The sequence below is a fragment of the Dama dama genome, chromosome 16 (assembly GCF_033118175.1).
Source record: "Dama dama isolate Ldn47 chromosome 16, ASM3311817v1, whole genome shotgun sequence".
Lineage (NCBI taxonomy): Eukaryota > Metazoa > Chordata > Mammalia > Artiodactyla > Cervidae > Dama > Dama dama.
Window position 1 is genome coordinate 32997562 of NC_083696.1, and position 22724 is coordinate 33020285.

The window sequence follows — 22724 nt, forward strand, 5'->3', positions numbered from 1 at the left end:
TGATAGGGAGGGTTGACGTGCTGCGGTTCATGGGGTCGCAAAGAGTCGGACACGACTGAGCAACTGAACTGAACTGAACTCTTGGCATATTTAAAGTCTGATTACAGTTCTCTGCTTTCCCATGCATTGTTTTGTAATTGAAAAGGTTTGGGATTGATAAGAATATGATATGTAGTATAAGACACCGAACAGAGGAAAAACTGAGAAATCCAACCAAAATTAATACTGTCCAAGAATCTGTGCCAATGAATGGGATTATCCAAAACTGTGGCCATGTTTTCCACTTTAGGTTCTCATAATGCAAGTCCAAATATGGCAGATGTGCCTTTTCAAATATATATATATATATATATATATATATGCTGGTAATATCGGAGTTTGTTTCTTTGAATTTGCTAACCCATTAGCATATAAAGTGATAGATGAGAAAATAAGCTAGAATAAATGCATATTACTGGGAACTTCCTAAGCAGAAAGATCTACATGACAATCACATATTCAAGAACCCAATGCAGATCTCATGGGGAAAGGATTCAGAGGATTCTGCTCTACATCACCCAGGCTAAAGGATAGGAACAGTGGATTGAGGGAAAGGAAGGAGAGGAGAGAAGATTCCCAAAGATGATGGTCAAATACTTCCAAAAGAGGGAATAAAAAGAGGGTGAAGCATAGAGACAGAAAAATATATTAAGGAGATCTGGTCATAGAACAATTACATCATACCAAACCCAGACCCCTTTGTGCATCAAGAAAGAAGACCAATCCACACCACATGATGGCAAAGTATTATCAGCAATTTGTTGGGAGGATAATAAGCAGGATAATCAAGTGCATTCTTACTCTGTGGAAATGCACAGCTTCAGAAAAATACAGCCTGAGCTTAAGTACTAGCCTTGTGTTTCAAGACAAAAAACAAAAACAAACAAAAAAATCATACAGAGAACATGGCTCCCACTTAATATCTTAATATTTAAGCATCATGATAAGAAAACACAGAAGAATCTACATGAGGTCTTTGCTCACTGTGAAAATACATCATTTGAATTTTCAAATAGTTGGCACTTTGCTCCCAATGGCAACTGAGATCTCAAAAAGAGAGAATTTACTTGAATTATATCAGATATGAAATTAACTGGAATGTAATGACACTGTACAGGAGGCAGTGACCAAAACCATCCCAAAGAAAAAGAAATGCAAGAAGGCAAAGTGGTCGCCTGAGGAATCCTTACAAACAACTGAGAAAAGAAGAGAAATGAAAGGTAAAGGAGAAAGGAAAACATACACCCAACTGAATGCAGAGTACCAGGAGACAGCAAGGAGAGTTAGGAGAGCCTTCTTAAGTGAACAATGCCAAGAAATAGAGGGAAACAACAGGATGGGTAACATTAGAGATCTATTCAAGAAAACTGGAGATATCAAGGAAACATTCCATGTAAGGATGGGCATGATAAAGGAGAGAAACAGTAAGGACCTAACAGAAGCAGAAGAGATTAAGAAGAGGTGGTATCTTACCACAGAATAGAAGAACTTATACACAGAAGAACTGTACAAAAAAAGATCTTAACGACCCAGATAACCATGATGATGTGGTCACTCACCTAAATCCAGACATCCTGGGGTGTAAAATCAAGTGGGCCTTAGGAAGCTTTTGGAGGGGATGGAATTCGAACTGAATTATTTCAAATCCTAAAAGATGATGCTGTTAAAGTGCTGCACTCAATGTGTCAGCAAATTTAGAAAATAGCAGTGGCCATAGGACTGGAAAAGGTCAGTTTTCATTCAATCCCAAAGAAGGGCAATACCAAAGAATGTTCAAACTACCATACGATTGGGCTCATTTTACATGTTAACAAGGTAATGCTCAGAATTCTTCAAGCTAGGCTTTAGCAGTATGTGAATCAAGAATTTTCAGATTTACAAGCTGGGTTTAGAAAAGGCAGAGGAACCAGAGATCAAATTGCCAACATTCACTGGAACATAAAGAAAGCAAAAGAATTTCAGAAAAACAACTTCTGCTTCACTGACTATATGAAAGTCTTTGACTGTGTGGATCACAACAAACTGTGGAAAATTCTTAAACAGATGGGAATGTCAAACCACCTTACCTGTCTTCTGAGAAACCTCTATGCAAGTCAAGAAGCAACAGTTACAACCAGACATGGAAAAACGGACTGGTTCAAAATTGGGAAAGGAGTACATCAAGGGTGTATATGGTTGCCCTGCTTATTTAATTTATATGCAGAGTACAACATGTGAAATGCCAGGCTGGATGAAGCACAAGCTGAAATCAAGATTGCTTGGAGAAACATCAACAGCCTCAGATAAGCAGATGATACCACTCTAATGGCAGAAAGTGAAGAGGACCTAAAGAACCTCTTGAAGGTAAAAGATGAGAGTGAAAAAGCTGGCTTGAAACTCAACACTCAAAAACTAAAATAATGCCATCTGGTCCCATCATTTCATGGCAAATAGATAGGGGAAAAATGGAAACAGTGGGAGATTTTATTCTCTTGGGCTCCAAAATCACTGCAGACAGTGACAGTAGTCATGAAATTAAAAGACGCTTGCTCCTTGGAAGAAAAGCTATGACAAACCTAGACAGCATATTAAAAAGCAGAGACATCACTTTGCTGACAAAGGTCTGCAAAGTTAAAGCTGTAGTTTTTCCAGTAGTCATGTACTGATGTGAGAGTTGGACTATAAAGAAGGCTGAGAGTCAAAGAACTGATGCTTTTGAATTATGGTTCTAGAGAAGACTCTTGAGAGTCCCTTGGACTGCAAGGAGATCAAACCAGTCAATCCTAAAGGAAATAATTCCTGAATATTCATTGGAAACTGAAGTTCCAATACTTTGGCCACCTGATACAAAGAGTCAAGTCACTGGAAAAGACCCTGATGCTTGAAAAGACTGAGGGCAGGAGGAGAGGGGAGTGACAGAGGATGAGATGGTTGGATGGCATCACTTACTCAATGGACATGAGTTTGAGCAAGCTCCAGGAGTTGGTGATGGACAGGGAAACCTAGCATACTACAGTCCATGGGGTCACAAAGAGTGGGACATGACTTAATGACTGAACAACAGCAAGCCCTTGGAGTGAACAGGGCTGCATAAAAGGAATCAGTGAAGATGAGAAAAATTATAAGATAATTCAAGGCATAACTCAAAGCCTTGGTCCTACCCTTTTCTGGTCCCAAGTGGCCATGGTCTTGTGAAAACTAGTAATCACAGAATCTTACGAGTGTGTAACGCTGGGGAATGCTGACCACTAGAAACTTTAGACTATCATTTCAGAGTGTGTGCTGAATGTGTATCTGGGTGTGTATACATGCATGAATGTTGGAGACTGGGAAAAGGTGAATCCTGATCTCGAGCGACAATGAATTTTCTGTCTCTCTCCTGCTAAGAGTTTAAGCACCATGAGGCAGAAATTGGGTTTAATATTACATTTCCAGAGCCTTAGAATAGTCCTACTCAGATAATCATTTTTTAAACTGAAATCAAAATGATTTAGTTACTATTTTTCTTTACTGCATATTTTTAAGACTTAAGCCTTATCCTAAATAATATTTCCAGGAAACCAAGGGTATGATGTACCAGGCTTATTTTTCCCAATTAATATTAAAATAAACATAAAACTATCAAAATTAAAGGTGTTATTCCCAAACATCCCTTAAACCAGTTTTGTTACCAGTGAGTATATACATCCCCAGCTTTGGGAAACATGGTATCATCCAATGGTAATGCATACCAGTTGCAACACATATTGGTGACATCCAGTGGCAGTACATAAAAAGCAAATTTCGTGTGGAAATAGAATTTGTTTATTCTTATAATATTTCTTAGTTTCGTAGCATAAAACATTAAAGCTGGAATCATAAGGCCTGGCTCCCAGCCCTATATCTGCCACAAACCAGCTGTGTAACCTTAGGCAAGTCACTTAAGCTCTCTGGGCGCCAATGTTCTCATCTCTGTAGTAAGGACTTGGGATGATTCCTAAACTCACTGGCAGTTCTCACTGTCTTTGATTCTACCAACAACCAAAAAGGTGCAGGAGAGAATCTAAAGTGATTAGATTTATTACACCTACTTAATATTTAATCATAGTGAAAAGGACAAGCAGAAGAATTTGCATAACGCTCAGTGACTTTGAGGAGCACAAAGTAAAATCTTACAAAATAAAATAATATTTTAGACACAGTAATACTGTGACAGTAAGTCTTTTCTGTAACCCCACGACCCTCCCTAGTGTAGGCAGCTGGATACCAAACCTCCATGGTCTCAAGGAAGGATTATTCAGGATCCAGATAAAACTAAAATTAAAAAGTAGAAATTACTGGTCAAGATCAGAATGCTCTTTTTTAATTTTTTTAAAATAAAATCTAGTAGAAGGAATGATTAAAGCAGAAAAACACCCTTTTACAACACTCATAAATTAAATAATTGTTTGAAGAAAGCATCAGAACTGAGATTTGGCAGAAGAAGATATCTGCTAGATGTCAAATTATCACTCTACAAATTACCTACTAATTGCAAAGGGAAACTTATGTTTACAAAGAAAGGATCTGATGATCACCATTTTTAAAAAGCAGTCCAACTTACAGAAATAGTGTATCAACCTGACATTATGGGCTTCAACTGTGATACACTGTGAACATACAGCACCTCTGTGATGGTCTTCTTCCCAAAAACATTTCATGGGAGATAAGCAAGTTAGGTGCCAGAGGAGAAAGCATGTAACACCCCCCGCCCCAGTCAAGCATGGCAGCTGGGGAACCAGAGAGCCTCTAGTCAAGTTTGGAGATTCCACAAAAGAAGACCCCCTTTTTGGAGGGACCTGAAAAGGTGGCCAAGAAGTCAAGACAATCTCAAGCCTATGACAGCAGGAACTGGAGCCCACCCTGGGTCTAGACAAGTCTCCTAGAGTTTCCTGAGTCCCCAGATCTTCAACGACACCCTTGCAGAGAGGAGTGTGAAGGCAGGGGACCCTTCTTAGGAACACAAACATACAACTGAGACCTGTACCACCTGGTAGCCAAGGACGCCAACCAACACAGCAGCCGCCAACATGGAGAAATGACCACCAGTGACCACACAACCCCCCCTCCTATACAGTGGCACCTCAGCATCGCCAAGCACACGCTCCCCTTGAGGAAATGAAGGCAAGAAGGAGAGATCAGACTTGAGGGGAGAAACACTAGTCTTCCATGGTTGCCCATAATTATCTGAGATTACCCAGAATGGTAAGAGGTTAAGTTTCCACTGCCTAGTTCATAAAGAGCAAAGAACAGATATTTAATTGAGCTATGAGAAATAAAGTCACACATCTACAGTCTGTGCCCGAAATAAGTGCCTGCCCCATCCACCATCCTGTACTAGACATTTTAATATTCCTCCACCCTTGTCATAGCCTCACAGAAGACCAAGACATAATGTGGGGAATACATTAGGCATATAAATATACATCTGAAGTCACCTTGCAGTTGTCTACACTCACAGCTACATGGAATACAACACAGAAATTATTTATGGCCTATGGAATGCATGTGGTTTTCCAATATGAATAAATCAAGATTTATTTCAAATCAAGTAAAAAAGCTATGCTATGAAGTCTGACTCAAAAGAGTTGGGAAGAAGATCAGCTGTTGGTCTGCTTCCTGAGAAGCCCACACCATTGCAGAAACAGAGAGCTAGGCGGAGCTGCCTCTTTTTTGAAGCTGGGATGCCAAAGGTACCCCTGCTAGGATATATGCCTCGTGAAAATTAATAGGAAACAGACTTACTGGGAATGCCAGTTAGATAAGGAATAGCTTCTGTTTATAACTGAGAGGCAATATTTTCTTGAGATGACTATAAGCTGAAAACATATTCAGGATTATTTAGTATTGACCATATAGACACAGTATTTCCTATGTTAATAATAGATCACGGTTTCAGAGTGGAGAAAAAAGACTTCATCATTACACACCAAAATAATAAAGGACATCACCAGAAGTGCGTGGCAGACTCTTTTTAGTGAGTGTCTGATAGTTCTGAATGGTTTTGTAACAGGATGGTAGATATTAAAGCTAGAGGAAACCCAGAGTTGTCCTTTGATCCCACACTCTTAATTCTGGTCTTTAAGCAGTCTTCTATTACAGGTACGGGAAAGGCTCAGTTGGGTGGTTGACTCTGCTTAAGTCTTCCCAGAACTACTAAAGTTGACAACCATGAGTGTAAACAGAAATATGATCTCATTCCCAGCATTCTCCCCTCCCACTCCACTCCCACCCTAAACTCGAGTCCCCTTCCTTCCTTCTACTGGCACTGGTTAGGGCCGAGATGACGCCTCTGCCTTCAACTCAGGATATTAATCTCTTACTGAAGACTTGGTGAGTGAGAATGGATCTCTCTCTCTCCCTCCCTCTCTCTCTCTCTCTCTCTCATTGTTTCTTGTCCTCAGACCACTAAAGCTCCTAGGTGATCACAGAAGAAGCCCATGCTATTCTATTTCTGCTGATGTCTTGATAAAAACAAAGATCTTCCACGGCCATTTGCCTGCCCAAGCCTTGGCTTTTCTGGGAAAGCAACATCTTAGTCTGTGATTATATTAATATGAGTGACAATCAACTGCATAAGGAAAATTTTATTTTCTCCATAATCCCTCTTTTCATCTAGTTTTTTTGGGGGGAAGTTTTTAAATTTTTATTTTATATAAAAGAGCTAGCATTGCTTCTACATAAGGATGATCCATTCAAGAGTCATCAAAAACTAAAGACTGTTTTTGTTAAAAGAAATTATTTGTAATTCCACACACAAAAGGGAAGCATATCATAATAGGAGCCTCCATGAGCTCATATTTCTAGACATAAGCTGATGGTTACTGAGGGAAGAAGGGCTCCCTTTCCCATCCCACCCCTGCTTGCTCTTTCTAATCCTTCCCTACAGTAAATACTCCTCCCAAAAGAAACTAGGAAAGACTACATACCAAATCAATCAGTACATGAAATAGATTTCTCATAAACTCCAGAACAATTTAAATAAATGAATTGCTCAAAGGATGATAAAATTAGGAGTTTGCAGTAATTTGTACACAGTATCTTCAAGGACAGACGAGCTTAAAATAAGCATATGATTCAGCAACTTTACATTCATAATGCATACCCATAAAACATGGACACATTAAAATTATAATTTTTTCTACATATTCAACTAATAAACCTTAAATATACATGGTATGCATTTGAGACCTTTTTTTGCAATCCTGATTCAGAATATGTTCAGACAGGACTCTCTCCATATTCTTTTCCTGAGTTTGCATAAATGTGTGTGTGCGTGCTCAGTCGTGTCCCACTTTTTGCAGCCCCATGAACTGTAGCCCACCAGGCTCCTCTGTCCATGGAATTTTCCAGGCAAGAATACTGGAGTGGGTTGCCATTTTCTCCTCCAGGGGATCTTCTCAACCCAGGGATCAAAACCGTATCTCTCGCATTGCAGGCAGATTCTTTACCACTGAGCCATCGGGAAAGCTCAGTTATATATTACTAAAACATAAATCTCAACAATAACTATCTTACAGAATTCATTCAGTGAGCCAGGCATGAAACTAAGCACTGATTTAATCCTTGTAATCAATTAAGAGATGGATATTATTCCCTCTACCAAAGAGGAATCTAAGATTTACAGAGTTTAAAAATCTGCCCCAAATTATGGTTAGCAGGTGGGAGACATGAAATCTGAACCCAAACTTGTCTGATTCATAAGCTTCCAATATTTCCATATACTCCTAGGTTTGAAGACTTAAGAGTTAACAACTTACAAACATGAAGGATGTGCAGTATTCAAACAGGCTGTCTTCTGAGTTACCACGTGACAGTTCCGCTGATTTAGAGCTAAATTTACTCCCCAAGTCATTCAGTATTCTTGCCCAAAATAAAGTAGGATAAAACCAGAGCATATGTTAGAACTTAAGCCAAGTTATTATCTGTCTTCTTCACAAATTCTGAAAAGCTGGTCCACCAAAATCAGATGCTAGGAATGAGGAGGAAGAAAATCAAAATAGGGAGGGAAGAATGCTAAATTAGGAAGCACAGAGATGTGGAAGGACAAAATGACAGGGAGAAAAATGAGAGGTTAAAAAAAAGAGAAACAAAGGATGAAAACAAGAAGAAAAGTAGCAGATTTTCCAATTTTGGAAGTCTTTTTTCAGTGCATGATGATCTGTGTAAGGTCAAAGTGAGTTCACCACAGGATTTATGGAGGACCAAAGAGAGGGTAGCAAGTGCTCCTGACGTTTAAGTACAAAATCGAATTTCTTAAAGGACTCTCTATCTTTTCGCAAGACTCATCGCATGGGAAGTCCCTAAACAATACAGCTGCACCCTCTACATAACAGGCATACCTGGGTTCTCCCCTGAATCGCACGGGGCTTATGGGAGGTCTACATATGACAGGGAATTTTAAAAGTTTGAGGTCAGTGCACTTGAAAAGCTAATGGGAAAAACGCTGCTGCTTCTGCTTTCTGCCGTGGCTGATGGAGCCATTCCTGAAAGTTCTGGGCCCATTTTCAATATGATGCAAAGTAAAAGCATGTTCTACCCTCATGTAGACAAAAGCCAAATGGTGACCCTACAAGAAGTGAGAGACTTCAGATAGTAGATGTTCACCTCATGAACATAAGGGTAAAGCTTTATATAACATCTCCAACAGACAAGAAAGGCACACTTGGGCTCTTTTGACAAATTTTCACTTTGTCAAAGTACTCAATAACTCTTGCAACCGAAGATCGTTTATGAAATTTCCGAGGATTTGATTGCTATTGACAAATATAGTTCTCTACTAAGAGAATGCTAAACTCTACTGAAGCTGGGGAAGGAAGTTTAAAAAAAAAACCAACTATATTGTCTGATACTCAGGTGAGAATAAAATAGAAGAACCAACAAAGTTTATTACTTATTTTTTTAAAAAGTCACTAAGCTCTTCAAAATTTCTTTTTATTAATGACTTTCTGATTCCAGAAAGTTAAAATAATATTGTTGGTCTCTCTCTAAAAATGTCCCACAAACATCTTTACTGAATCTATGTCTGAAAAAGATAGAGTACTTCACATCAACTTAAAAATAAGAAAAGATAGAGTCTTTAGGGTTTTCTATGTAGAGGATCATGTCATCTGCAAACAGTGAGAGTTTTACTTCTTCTTTTCCTATCTGGATTCCTTTTACTTCTTTTTCTGCTCTGATTGCTGTGGCCAGAACTTCCAACACTATGTTGAATAGTAGTGGTGAGAGTGGGCACCCTTGTCTTGTTCCTGATTTCAGGGGAAATGCCTTCAATTTTTCACCATTGAGGGTGATGCTTGCTGTGGGTTTGTCATATATAGCTTTTATTATGTTGAGGTATGTTCCTTCTATTCCTGCTTTTTGGAGAGTTGCAGGATATAAAATTAACACACAGAAATCCCTTGCATTCCTATATACTAACAATGAAAAAACAAACAGAGAAATTAGGGAAACAATACCATTCACCATTGCAACAAAAAGAATAAAATACTTAGGAGTATATCTACCTAAAGAAACAAAGGACCTATACATAGAAAACTATAAAACACTGATGAAAGAAATCAAAGAGGACACAAACAGATGGAGAAACATACCGTGTTCATGGATTGGAAGAATCAATATTGTCAAAATGGCTATTCTACCCAAAGCAGTCTATAGATTCAATGCAATCCCTATCAAGCTACCAACGGTATTTTTCACAGAACTAGACCAAAGAATTTCACAATTTGTATGGAAATACAAAAAACCTCGAATAGCCAAAGTAATCTTGAGAAAGAAGAATGGAGCTGGAGGAATCAACCTGCCTGACTTCAGACTCTACTACAAAGCTACAGTCATCAAGACAGTATGGTACTGGCACAAAGACAGAAATATAGATCAATGGAACAGAATAGAAAGCCCAGAGATAAATCCATGAACCTATGGACACCTTATCTTTGACAAAGGAGGCAAGGATATACAATGGAAAAAAGACAACCTCTTTAACAAGTGGTGCTGGGAAAACTGGTCAACCACTTGTAAAAGAATGAAACTAGAACACTTTCTAACACCATACACAAAAATAAACTCAAAATGGATTAAAGATCTAAATGTAACACCAGAAACTATAAAACTCCTAGAGGAGAACATAGGCAAAACACTCTCCGACATAAATCAAAGCAAGATCCTCTATGACCCACCTCCCAGAATATTGGAAATAAAAGCAAAACTAAACAAATGGGACCTAATGAAACTTAAAAGCTTTTGCACTACAAAGGAAACTATAAGTAAGGTGAAAAGACAGCCCTCAGATTGGGAGAAAAATAATAGCAAATGAAGAAACAGACAAAGGATTAATCTCAAAAATATACAAGCAACTCCTGCAGCTCAATTCCAGAAAAATAAATGACCCAATCAAAAAATGGGCCAAAGAACTAAACAGACATTTCTCCAAAGAAGACATACAGATGGCTAACAAACACATGAAAAGATGCTCAACATCACTCATTATTAGAGAAATGCAAATCAAAACCACAATGAGGTACCATTACACGCCAGTCAGGATGGCTGCTATCCAAAAGTCTACAAGCAATAAATGCTGGAGAGGGTGTGGAGAAAAGGGAACCCTCTTACACTGTTGGTGGGAATGCAAACTAGTACAGCCGCTATGGAAAACAGTGTGGAGATTTCTTAAAAAACTGGACATAGAACTGCCATATGACCCAGCAATCCCACTTCTGGGCATACACATTGAGGAAACCAGATCTGAAAGAGACACGTGCACCCCAATGTTCATCGCAGCACTGTTTATAATAGCCAGGACATGGAAGCAACCTAGATGCCCATCAGCAGATGAATGGATAAGGAAGCTGTGGTACATATACACCATGGAATATTACTCAGCCATTAAAAAGAATTCATTTGAACCAGTCCTAATGAGATGGATGAAGCTGGAGCCCATTATACAGAGTGAAGTAAGCCAGAAAGATAAAGAACATTACAGCATACTGACACACGTATATGGAATTTAGAAAGGTGATAACGATAACCCTATATGCAGAACAGAAAAAGAGACACAGAAATACAGAACAGACTTTTGAACTTTGTGGGAGAATGTGAGGGTGGGATATTTCAAAAGAACAGCATGTATGCTATCTATGGTGAAACAGATCACCAGCCCAGGTGGGATGCACGAGACAAGTGCTCCGGCCTGGTGCACTGGGAAGACCCAGAGGAATCGGGTGGAGAGGGAGGTGGGAGGGGGGATCGGGATTGGGAATACATGTAAATCCATGGCTGATTCATATCAATGTATGACAAAACCCACTGGAAAAAAAAAATAAAAATAATTAAAAAAAAAAATAAGAAAAAAATTTCAAAGAGATTAAAAGTCAAGTTAAAAAGCATACATACAAAGTAAAACTAGTGAAAGGAATATCAAAAAAGTATGTGTACAGTCTCAGAGAGGGGATGATTTCCTCAGCAAAATGCAAAACTTATTTGGAAAATATGGACAGATTTGCTTCTACAAAAAAATGAAATGTTTGCCAAAAGCTACTATTTTAAAAGTCAAAAGAATAGAAGAAAATGTGAGCAATATATATAGCCAATAAAAGACTAATAGAGACAATTTAGAAGGTAAATCAACAAATAAACATTTCTTTCTATTCTCCACTTGATAAAGATGCTTAACCTTATTATTAATCAGAACAGTATTTTAAGTGAATTAGCAAAAATATAGAAGCTTGATAATATCTGATATGGGTGAAAACATAAACAAAATGATGTCTTCATCTACTATTGGTGGGAGTAAAAATTAATAAAGCATTTCTGCAAGGTAATCTAATAACATTTAAAATCAACATATAAAATATACAAACCTCTTCTCTCAGCAATCCATTTCCAAATATCTATCTTTATAAGTAAGATGTTAATTACTTCTCTACAGATTGGGTAAAAATATAAGTCTTTTTAAGGTTTCCAATTCATTTAAAATAATAATGATAATAACAAAGGTACAGTAAATATTTGTATTGTTGCTATTTAGTCACTATAGTAATTATTAAATGCCAGTAACATTTCAAAATGCTCCACACACATGAACACAATTTGTCTTACAAAAACTCCCTGAGATGGGTACAATTATTGTCCTAGTATGGAAATCCTGAGGATGAGAGGATGAGAAATTTTCTCAAAGTCACACACTTGAAATGAGGAGAGTCAGGATTCAGACCCAGGTAGCCTGATGCCAGAGTCCTCAGAAATACTAGGAACAGAATGCAGTAGATGCCTAGAAACTGATTCAGAAAGATCTGTAAGTTAAATTGGTACTTCTAAAAAGATGTAAAGCAAATTTGTGTTATGATTTCTTTATGCAACCATAAATGACTGTATTAAAGTATCTACATAATGAGTAAGCCATGTATTTTATTATTGACATAATATATGCACTGGGAATAGTTAAAGGAGGTTATCATTAGGAGTGGAAATGACAGTGGAAGAGGAAGGTGAGTTCTATATATCTGTGTATCTCTAATATGCTTGAAATTTTGAAAAACAAGAATGCATTCACATGTTACTGTTATAGTACTTCTAGCTCTATGAATCATAAATGTGCTTGAAATTTTGAAAAACAAGAATGCATTCACATGTTACTGTTATAATACTTTAATGTAATTTGTCTTAAAAAAAATAGTGTGTGGGGGGAAGGGTCATATGGAAAACAATTTGTCCTTACAGATGTTTCTATACAACTGTGTTTCTGGCTTTCAGTCACATTTTTCCCTCTTTTAAAACTTGATCCAAATATCTGTTAAACTCAACCTCCTAAATTTTCCAGAATTGTTTTCAGCTTATATAAAAGGCGTTAACCTTTAACCTCTTTAGCTTTGGCCCCACTCTGTTTATGAATATTTTTAAAGAACTGAAATTTTGGTTGCTCTTGAAAGACATTTAGAAGATCATTTATCTAAGAGGAGAAACTTAAACTAGCGGTCTCAAGTCTGGGGTTAAAACCTGGTTCTGTGTTCTCGGGCAGTATAGTTTTTTTGTCAACTATGAATTGGAACTATCAGAAGGCATCTGGGTGGTTTATGTGTAAGCAGAGGGGCCTGCAGAGAAGATCTGTAGGCCGTCAAACCTAAATAAGAGAAAAGGTTTCCTATTCTAGTTCCTCCTGTGGGATCTCTTGAGGTCACTTGGATACTTACTCCAGAAGGACAAAGGATGCCTCTGTATGGAGGGAGTAATATCGTATGTGGACTTCCATCAGGAAACACAGCTAACAGAAAGCTGATGGCCACCACTGCTCTTCCCCAGTGTGACGGCTGCCAGCCCCGCTCTGCCCTTCTGGCTCCCTTGCTTTTTTTCCAACCCTGTCCCCATCAATGCCATCGGGCAGGGCTCCCGAAGTGGAGCACTCTGAGAAGACTTGGCAACCCTCATGCCCCTAGATGCTTCCATTTCCCCTTTATGTGAACTTCTACATTTTCAACAAAGAAAGAGGGCCAGGAAGCAATGTGAGAACTAAATACAAGACTGGGTTACAATAAAAATGAGAGAATTCAAAAGCCGGGTTGCCCGTTCCTTTGGCAGTAGAGCTGCTCTGGAAAGGGCCTTGAGCTCTACTTCAGTGAAAATTAAAATGAATCATAGGCAGTCTTCAAAGAAAAGGGATCAAATTATGTACTTACCTATGGGGTATTGATATAAACATAGATTTAAATAGAGGCGTTATACAGTTCATGCATCCATATTAAGTACACATATGACTAATCCCTATACAGAGGGCCAAACCCTAACAGAGGAGCTTTATTCAGGACTCTGGAATTATGGTAACTAGATATTCAACCAAAAACCAAAAGAATGGTGTCAAGACACAGAAAGAAGCATAAAGAAATGGACTAGGGTAAATTCTACCCCTCAACATTTTTATTGAAACAGGGCTGGTAGTCTATTAGACGTGCCAACAAGAGGTTTAAAGCATATCAAGCGATAATGAAACATAATTTCTAGGCTCACACCAAGATGGGAGCCACCATCTGGCACTTCTGCCAGCCTCAAAGCTGGACAAAGCCACATATTCTGAGGCCGTACATTCAAGAGGCAGACAGGCAGAAATTGAAGATGCTTATGTGCAAAATGGAAAGCCAAAGTGAACCCTCCAAACTTCAACAACAATAATACTTTAAAACTGTATGTGAAAACCTATATAATCCTAAGACAAAACCTGAACAAAATGACTTCCTGTCTATGACCATTACTTAACTGGAATAATTTTTTTAAGTATAGAAGCTTAGAAAAACTCCAAGATCTTCCTTTAACCATTCACATACAAGCGAAAGTTGCTAGTTGTGTCTGACTGTTTGAGACCCCATGAACTGTATATACAGTCCATGGAATTCTCCAGGACAGAATACTAGAATGAGTAGCCTTTCCCTTCTCCAGGGGATCTTCCCAGCCCAGGGATCAAACCCAGGTCTCCAACGTGGCAGGGAGATTCTTTGCCAGCTGACTCACCAGGGAAGCCCATTTACATACCAGTTGGCCTCCAAATATTTACTGTTTTCCAATTACTAATGTGGATGGAGTCGAAAATTCTCTGTGGTCTTTCATTCTACCAGTTAAAATTAATCAACTCTCAACTTTGGCCTCAGCACTGGGTAAGTAATGGTGAACAAGATCATTATGAACTCTGGAGCTCATAGTCTGGCCTCTGTCTTCTAGATTACACCATCAGGATTCAGTTACCGTGAACTGACAGAAGAGATTAAAAAAAAAAAAAAAAACCCTACAAAGCTTACAGTCTTGCAGTCACATAGACCTACCTGAAAAGAACGCAGCACTGCTGCATTCTAAGATCTAGGTTTAACTCCCCCCTTTGGAATTTAAGGATCACCTTTCCATGGAAAGCAATGCCATTGATGATGTTTGGGTTCTAGGGTTGACCTATAAAGCTTGAGTTGCCCTGCATACAGCTGCAGTGTGATTTTAAGAGATTTCTGGTTTGGGTTACCCTGGACCCATTGAATCAATAGTATTACACTGTAATTTACAGTCTCAACACTGCTACCATGGACTGAAACAGCGGAGGCTGAAGCATTCAATGCTGGGATGGGTGAAAACCTAGAAATACCTAAGGATGGGCTGGCTGCCACCCTTCAGTCTCAACCTATCTCCAGGACAAGGGAATATGAATGGGGGTAGAATGTCCCCGAAGGTGCTTAGGAGGGTAAGAGTTTCATTTGGAACAGCTCATTTGCACATCAGCCATCGGCCTCTCATAAAGAACCAAGGCATTGGTTCTGGCCAAGCCTACATACATTTCTTACTGCTGTCACTCAGAAACCGCTAGTGATGTGTTTTCTGTTTATTTCAGAGTATAACAGTGTTTTCACATGTTCTCTCCTTTTTAAGGTGCATGTTTTTTCAACAGTAATTCAAGTTCTAATAGCATTTAAAGTACATTAACTTATTTTTAGTGAAGTATAGTTGATTTACAACTATACTTTCAGGTTTACTGCAAACAAATACACACACACACACACACACTTATATATACAATATATACACAAGTATGTTTGCATGCATGTTCAGTCACTTCAGTCTAGTCCAACACTTTGCAACCCTATGGACTGTAGCCCTCCAGGCTCCTCTGTTCATGAGATTTTTTTTTTTTTTTTTTTTCTTTTTAGGCAAGAATACTGGAGTGGGTTGCCATGCCCTTCTCCACAGATCCTCCCCACCCAGAGATCAAATCCGCATCTCCTATGTCTCCTGCATCCCACTGAGCCTCCTCGAAAGTCCATATATAAGTGGATATATATTCTTTTTCAGCTTCTTTTCTATAGTAAGTTATGACAAGAAATGGAATACAGTTCCAAGCAATACAAGAGGTCCTTTTAACTTACATTAATTGCTAAACACCATGTTTTATGCAGTTTCATTACATGAACCTCATCTTCTTTTCCAGATCCCCAAGTTACAGCTCAGCATCTGACCATAAAACAAGAACCTCAACTCAGGCCCATTTGTTGAAACTATGGCACAGATAGACATGTAGTTAAAAGTAGAGAAGGAAGCTATTCTAAACAAGAACCTGAGTCTCTGAGACAAATTTTTAAAATTTGTAATTTTTTAAAAATTTTGTATTTTTTTAAAAATAAAATTTTAATTTTATGTCTAAAAATAAGGGAGTAAAACATAAGCTCTAGTAGTTACTGCGTGAAGAAAGCCATCTATTGGCTCTGTGACAAGGTTAAGTAAAACCTTCTCTTACCGATCATTAAAAGTACATTTAGGTTATACCCGAAAAATTATAGGTGCTTCAGAGTGGTCATCCCAAATTATACAAATAAGATACATTTTTAGTCTTAGTGCTGGAGTCACTATATGAAACAGGATCTTCTGTGAAACAAAACATCTGCCTTTTATTCTTCTCTATCACTACACTATAGAGCATGTTCACATTTACAGACCATTCTTCTGTTATTTTCTTAACACAAAGTAGAAATGAAGACTGACTCCCTAATATTGCTCCTACAGTTTCCAAAGCCTTTCTGAGCTCCCAGGAGGACCTAAGACATATCCTTTCTCTGAAGACCTCATAAGATGAACACTTCCAACGCTACCCTCAAGGCAGAAAAGTGATAGAGCTAGAATCTCTGTCCAGTAAAATTTCTCCTTGGGGATATTCACCACAAGTGCTTCTAAGGAAAAGAAGCATCTGATCAAGATGAGGAGAACCAAATCCCATGGCAGGTGGCTGACACACACAGAGGAAAACCCTAGCGCAGACCAGGGCACCAGCTGAATCCAGGGACACAGAAAGGTCCTCAAAGCCGTGGGTGGGTCTGGTTTGCAATGCTTATCCCACAACTTGTCACTCTTGGAAAGAGACCTGGGAGCCCATGTGTATTGCATAGAAAGGTGACTCTCCGAGAATGTTTGGGAAAAACAGCATGAGCATTCCTTGGAAACTGTTAGAAATGCCAATTTTCAGGCCCACAGCAGATCTATTAAATGAAAAACTCGGAGTAACCCAGAAAGTCTGTGTTTTCATAAGCCCTCCAGGAGTTTCTGAGGCAAAGTCAAGTTTGCAAACCACCACCGTAGGACTAATAAAAAATCACTGTAGTACAGCCCCCTCCACCATCACCACCACTCAGGCCTTATTCATAACTGCAGAATGAGAGATCTTTCCTCCTTCAGAAGAAAGAGGCCAAAGGGGGAGTCAGGAGGAGGTTTAGCCATTATATTTAAGAACTTTACTGCTGTTCCTCCTCATTCATTTCAGGTTTGGGCATCTTGTTCATGGGCACACACAAAGAGAAAGGAGAAAGCATCAAAATGGATCTGATCCACCCCAGAGCCTGCTATACACTGGATAACCTACTGCTACTTAAACATCACTTCCAAGTAAGAAGGCAACAATACTAGTAAACGTGATGAGTAATATAGACCAAGAAAACCCACCCAGCTGTCTCCCCAACACAATTAAGACACCACTAACTGTGGTGTCACAGCTTTCCCCAGTTAGTGGCATTTATAAGAGACCATGCAGAACTCACCAATAACATGAGTCAACACATAGGTTTAAATATCGGAGCAAATGCCTTTTAATCACTAAAACTCTTGCCTACTTATATCGCCCTGAAATGAATTTTCAATTTTCTAAAAGAGACCAATAGTCTATTGTGGGCAACACAAACCCTAATTTTTAATCGAGCACTAGGAACTTTTCCACTAAAATAAAAAATGACTCATTCACAATGCTTCAATGTACCTCCAAAAGCTGTTCTTATTTTGCTTCCCAACACTTTAAATTTCAAAAGATGAGAATCTGAAAATGTAGCAGCAACACAAAAAGCATGCCATGGAAATTCTAGAAGTCAAATGTACAACAGAAAGGACCTTTTTTTACACAAAATATGTGTGTCTGTCACTTGCCTACAGGCACTAGCCTGCCTTTTTGAAGTAAAAGCAAAACTCAGACATAATTAGTCACTTGAAAACTCAAGAAACCAGTTCCATGTCTTCTGGGACAATTGTCCTCAATGAAAGTGGGTAGTGCTGAGTAATCAACATGATTTTGCTCTGTCTTGATTTGTAGTATCATAGCTTTGTTGCTGTTTTCTCAGCCTTCAATCCTAGTCATTGTAAATCTAGCTGCTTCCTTCTTTAGTGGTAATTAGCATTAGTCATAAGCCAAAAATGATTCCACATAAGTAGGAAAATAAACACAACCCTTCTTACCTTTCATGCCAAACTTGGAGTGTCTTGCCAACTTCAGCAGAAATAGCATTACCAGTAGACAAAATCCCACTACAGATGCAATTACCACCACAGCATAGACCTAGAGAAAAGAAAAGAGGGCAGTCATGACCTTGCTAATTAGTTCCTTGTACCCTGAAGCTGCTGCTGCTGCTGGAGACAGTTAATATTTATTGAATAATTACTACTTGATTTTCTGAGAACTTTATGGATATCAATTCACTTATTCTTCAACAAACCTAGGAAGTATATAGGTCCTATTATTATCCCTATTCTACAAGTGAGAAACTGTAAGTTAAGGCTAATAGAAATATTCATCCAATTGATATTATATAGATAAACTTATTACTAACACATCATATATTATATAATATATAAATAATAGGTATTTTATCTATCTACCTATGTACCTACATACCTATCTAGAAAGAGAAGAGTGAATATAAAACATGAATGACAAAGTCCTAATAAATTTTGAAGCTGCTGAAAGATACAGGAGAGTTCATTTCTCTATTCTCTCTGCCACTGTACATGTTTGAGAGTTGTCCATAATAAAGATAGTTTTTTTTAAGTTGGCTATTGTTGCTCTTAGGAAGTCAGGATGCCTGGAGCAGTGAGCAGGTCTAGAAGGGAGCAGGAAAGAACTGGAGAGTGAGCTCAGCCTGTGAAGGCTCATGGGGTTGTAGACTTGACATGTGACCTTTTTGTATGTATGAGAAAGATCAATACAGGTTTTTTTTTTTTTTAATTTAAAAGTGTGATTGCAAGTTGTGAATCACACAAGAGAGACAGTAAATGCAGATCTTTGTGAATCTTGTCACAGCTCTGAGCTGGAAATCACAAAGGCACAAGTGCATAATACTAAGTACACACTAATAATTTAGAAACAAAGATGGACATAGAGCTATCTTCCATTTTTGTTATTCACCCCAAAGTCCCACTTCCAAAATATGTCTGTTTTTATAAACCAGGAGTTGGCAAACTTTTCCTGTAAAGCCTCATATTGTAAATACTTTATGTTTTGAGGGCCTAGAGACTCTGCTGCAACTAGTCAATTCCACTGCTGCAGTGTGAAAATAGACACAGTCAATATGCAAGCAAATGGGCTGGTCTGTGTCCCAATAAAACTTTATTGACAACAGATGGATAGCTGTATCTGGGTATAGTTTAGCTGGAACTTAATTAGCACTCTGTGGAAAGAAGTGCTTGATGGTTAAGGTGATTTTAAAGTGAAATGAAGTGAAAGTTGCTCAGTTGTGTTCAACTCTTTGCAACCCAATGGACTATATGGCCCATGGAATTCTCCAGGCAAGTATACTGGAGTGGATAGCCGTTCCCTTCTCTAGAGGATCTTCCCAACCCAGGGATCAAACCCACATCTCCTGCATTGCAGGCAGATTCTTTCCCAGCTGAGCCATCAGGGAAGCCCAGGGATGCTGCTAAACATAGTGAAGTGCCAGGGACAGTCCTCCACAAGAAAAATTATCCATTGATAACAATGTTAATAGCACTAAGGGCAGTGTAGTCTTACTTGGTGCCAAAATAAATGCTAAATTTTCAAAAAGTGGCTGATGTGTCTGCCTCATCTTGGAATGAGGATGAGGCTGACAGAACTCCCAGTCAATACCTGTAATGAAACAAGAAATAAGCTTTTATTGTTTTAAGCCACTGAAATTTTGGGATTTTTGTTACTGCAGCACAGTTTATCCTGATTAATATACCTATATAATATACTATATATGGTATTCATATACCATAGTGAAAAGCAGTGTCAAGTGGAGATTGAGAAGATAGATTCTCCAAGTTCAGAATTTAGATTTACCACTTATTAGTTGCATGGTTTACAAATCACTTAACCTCTCAGCATCTCATAATCCTCATACATAAACTAGGGGATATAATAACTCTACCTTGCAGGTTGTTGTAAGTTGTCAGTCAGTTAATACAGGTAATGGGCTTCACACAGTGCCTAGTTTAATAAGTAATTAATTATGTTTGCCACAATGATGATAATAATAAAACTGAGACTTAGAAAAACATAAGAAAGTAGCCCAAGATCATACCTCTGCAGCTTGGGACTGAAATAAAAGTCTAGCAAATATAAAACCTGTGATTTATGTGTGATTTATCCACTACATTGCATTTTCAAAGTGTGTGGCTGAGAGTGAAAGCAGGATAATAAAAAACACATGACTATAGCTTCCCAGGTGGTGCTAGTGGTAAAGAATCAGGCTGCCAATGCAGGAAACAGAAGAGACGCATGTTCAATCCCTGAGTCAGGAAGATCCCCTGGAGAAGGAAACGGCAACTCATTCCAGTATTTTTGCCTGAAAACATTCCATGAACAGAGGAGCCTAGCAGACTACAGTCCAAGGGGTCACGAAGAGTAGGACATGACTGAGCACATACACACTCAAATCCCCCCAGTAGAACCTTCAGATGGGGTTAGATGGAGACAGCATTAAATAAGCCGCAAAACACAGAAAAGAGCACACGCCAAACACTTGTCCAGGGTGGAACAAAGGTGTGATGTTTCTCTTTCTCCGCTGCTTCAGTTGTGAGTGGCTCTCCCAGGCAACACTTCTACAGATGTTTGAGCACACACTTAATTCTGTCTCTGTGACCTATATACAAATAGAATTGTAGTGATTCCTAAAAGGCAAGTTAGGAATCAACTTGTTCTAACCAAGATCATTTCCCTCCAACTCATCTGATGGTTTTGTGTATTTCTTTTTCAATCTTTATTTCTAACTAACATTTTCATGGGAAAGAGATCATCAGCTGTAAGTTTCTCTACCCTATTATTAAATTTCAAAATTATACAGATAAGCAAGTTCAAGCACTATCTTATAGGAAGGAATCTGAGATGAAGAGAAATTTGGAGGACCTGCCCCGAGTTCCAGGATCTCTCTGCAGAGCCACAGTACAGTTTTCCCCACTTTGGAAAGTACCTGATTGGCATTCAGGAGACCTTTGTCCTTATGTTCCCAGGATACCTCATCTTTACCAGATGTGACAGCTCACGTATGTTTCACTTTTCTAAGACTCTGTTTCATCATTTGTACGTGGGGATAATATACCTACCCTGCATTCTTTATTTCATTATGGAATGTTTATGTTAACTTAGAAAATGGAAGGTGATTGACTCCAGAAAAGTAGTTAATGATCTTCTAGCAAATATTTAAACTTATTGAAGCAGTTCTAAATGTAAAGAATGCTTTAATAAACAAAGACTCCTATGACAATGAGAAGAATCATTTCCTCAAAGACAAATTATTTGATAAATACAGAGTTTCATGTACTGTGTATATTTGTGTTGGGGTGGAAGTGTCTTCACATGGGAGAAAAGGAGTAAGTTTGTTGGCTAGTTGGTTGGTGGATTTTATCTAAGGCTGCTGCTGTTGCTGCTAAGTCTCAGTATACAATAATGAGCTGTTTTGCTCTGAAAATTCAGCAGCATTCATGAGGAGCATTTGTTGCTTGCAAGTGTCTTCCAAAGGCTTTGAAAATACCACTGAATTTTGTATCAGCTCCCTGACTCTGAAACTTTTCTTCTAATCTAATGATTTCTGGTGATCAGGAGCTATTGATGTAGTAAATGTTTGATCCACACATAATTTTGAAATTTTATTTAAATTCTACAAAACACTGACCTGCACTCTCATGCAAATTCCTAGGGGCTATAGGTGGAGTCAAAATATACAGACTTTCAACAAAGATTATTTTCACTGATCTTGCTCTCCAATACCCTACTATAGACAGTTCAAGCATTGAGATATACCAATTAGGGGTTTAAATTTAGCATTTTGATTCAAAACAGAAAACTGAAGTTAGCATACAATTTTTAGTAATTGAGATACATACACATCAGTGGGTTTAATGCATGCTCCTTGGATTCCTTACATACTCAAACAACATTCTCAAACCAAGAAACATTAAGTGGTTTGGTATGAGAGTAAAAACTTAAATGACTGCACAAGGAAGGAATTAGAAAACATCCTGCAGTTGATTTAATACAGCAGTTTTTCTTGCGTTTCAATGCATATAGTCATCTGTGGAAACGTGTGTGTGTCTCAAAATACTGGATGTGCATGTTATAAGTTGCAGTTAAGTTGCATCTCTTTTTGAGCCTCCTGGTCCCACTGCCATGGTCCTGGTTTAAATATTCAATATATCTCTTTATTATTGAACCAAACACCTAAATCATCACCCCACTTTCAATCCTTCTCTTCTGAAACCCATTCCATAGTGTTCATAATCAGTCTAATCACCTCTAGGTGTCAGGTACTATTCCAAGGACTAGGAATACAGCTGGGAAAAACACTGACCAGGTCACCTATACTAAGAATCTTACTAAAGAATCAAGGAAAGGAAAAAGATATTAAACATGTAAACAAATAAATACTCAAGATAATTATCACAATAATAACTGCTCAGAA

The 22724-nt window shown here is 38.3% G+C and overlaps 1 protein-coding gene across 3 annotated transcripts in view; it reads right to left on the minus strand.

The window, feature by feature from the left end:
* Positions 1-22724, minus strand: part of NTRK2 (neurotrophic receptor tyrosine kinase 2) — a 382689-nt gene that overhangs the window by 264612 nt on the left and 95353 nt on the right. For 2 of the 3 annotated variants that reach the window (XM_061163735.1, XM_061163736.1), the window contains exon 12: positions 18268-18367. In XM_061163735.1, coding sequence (XP_061019718.1) covers positions 18268-18367 — 100 coding nt within the window. Of the gene's footprint in view, positions 1-15964; positions 16009-18267; positions 18368-22724 lie in introns of those variants that run through there. The other variant, XM_061163737.1, reaches the window with a different exon arrangement.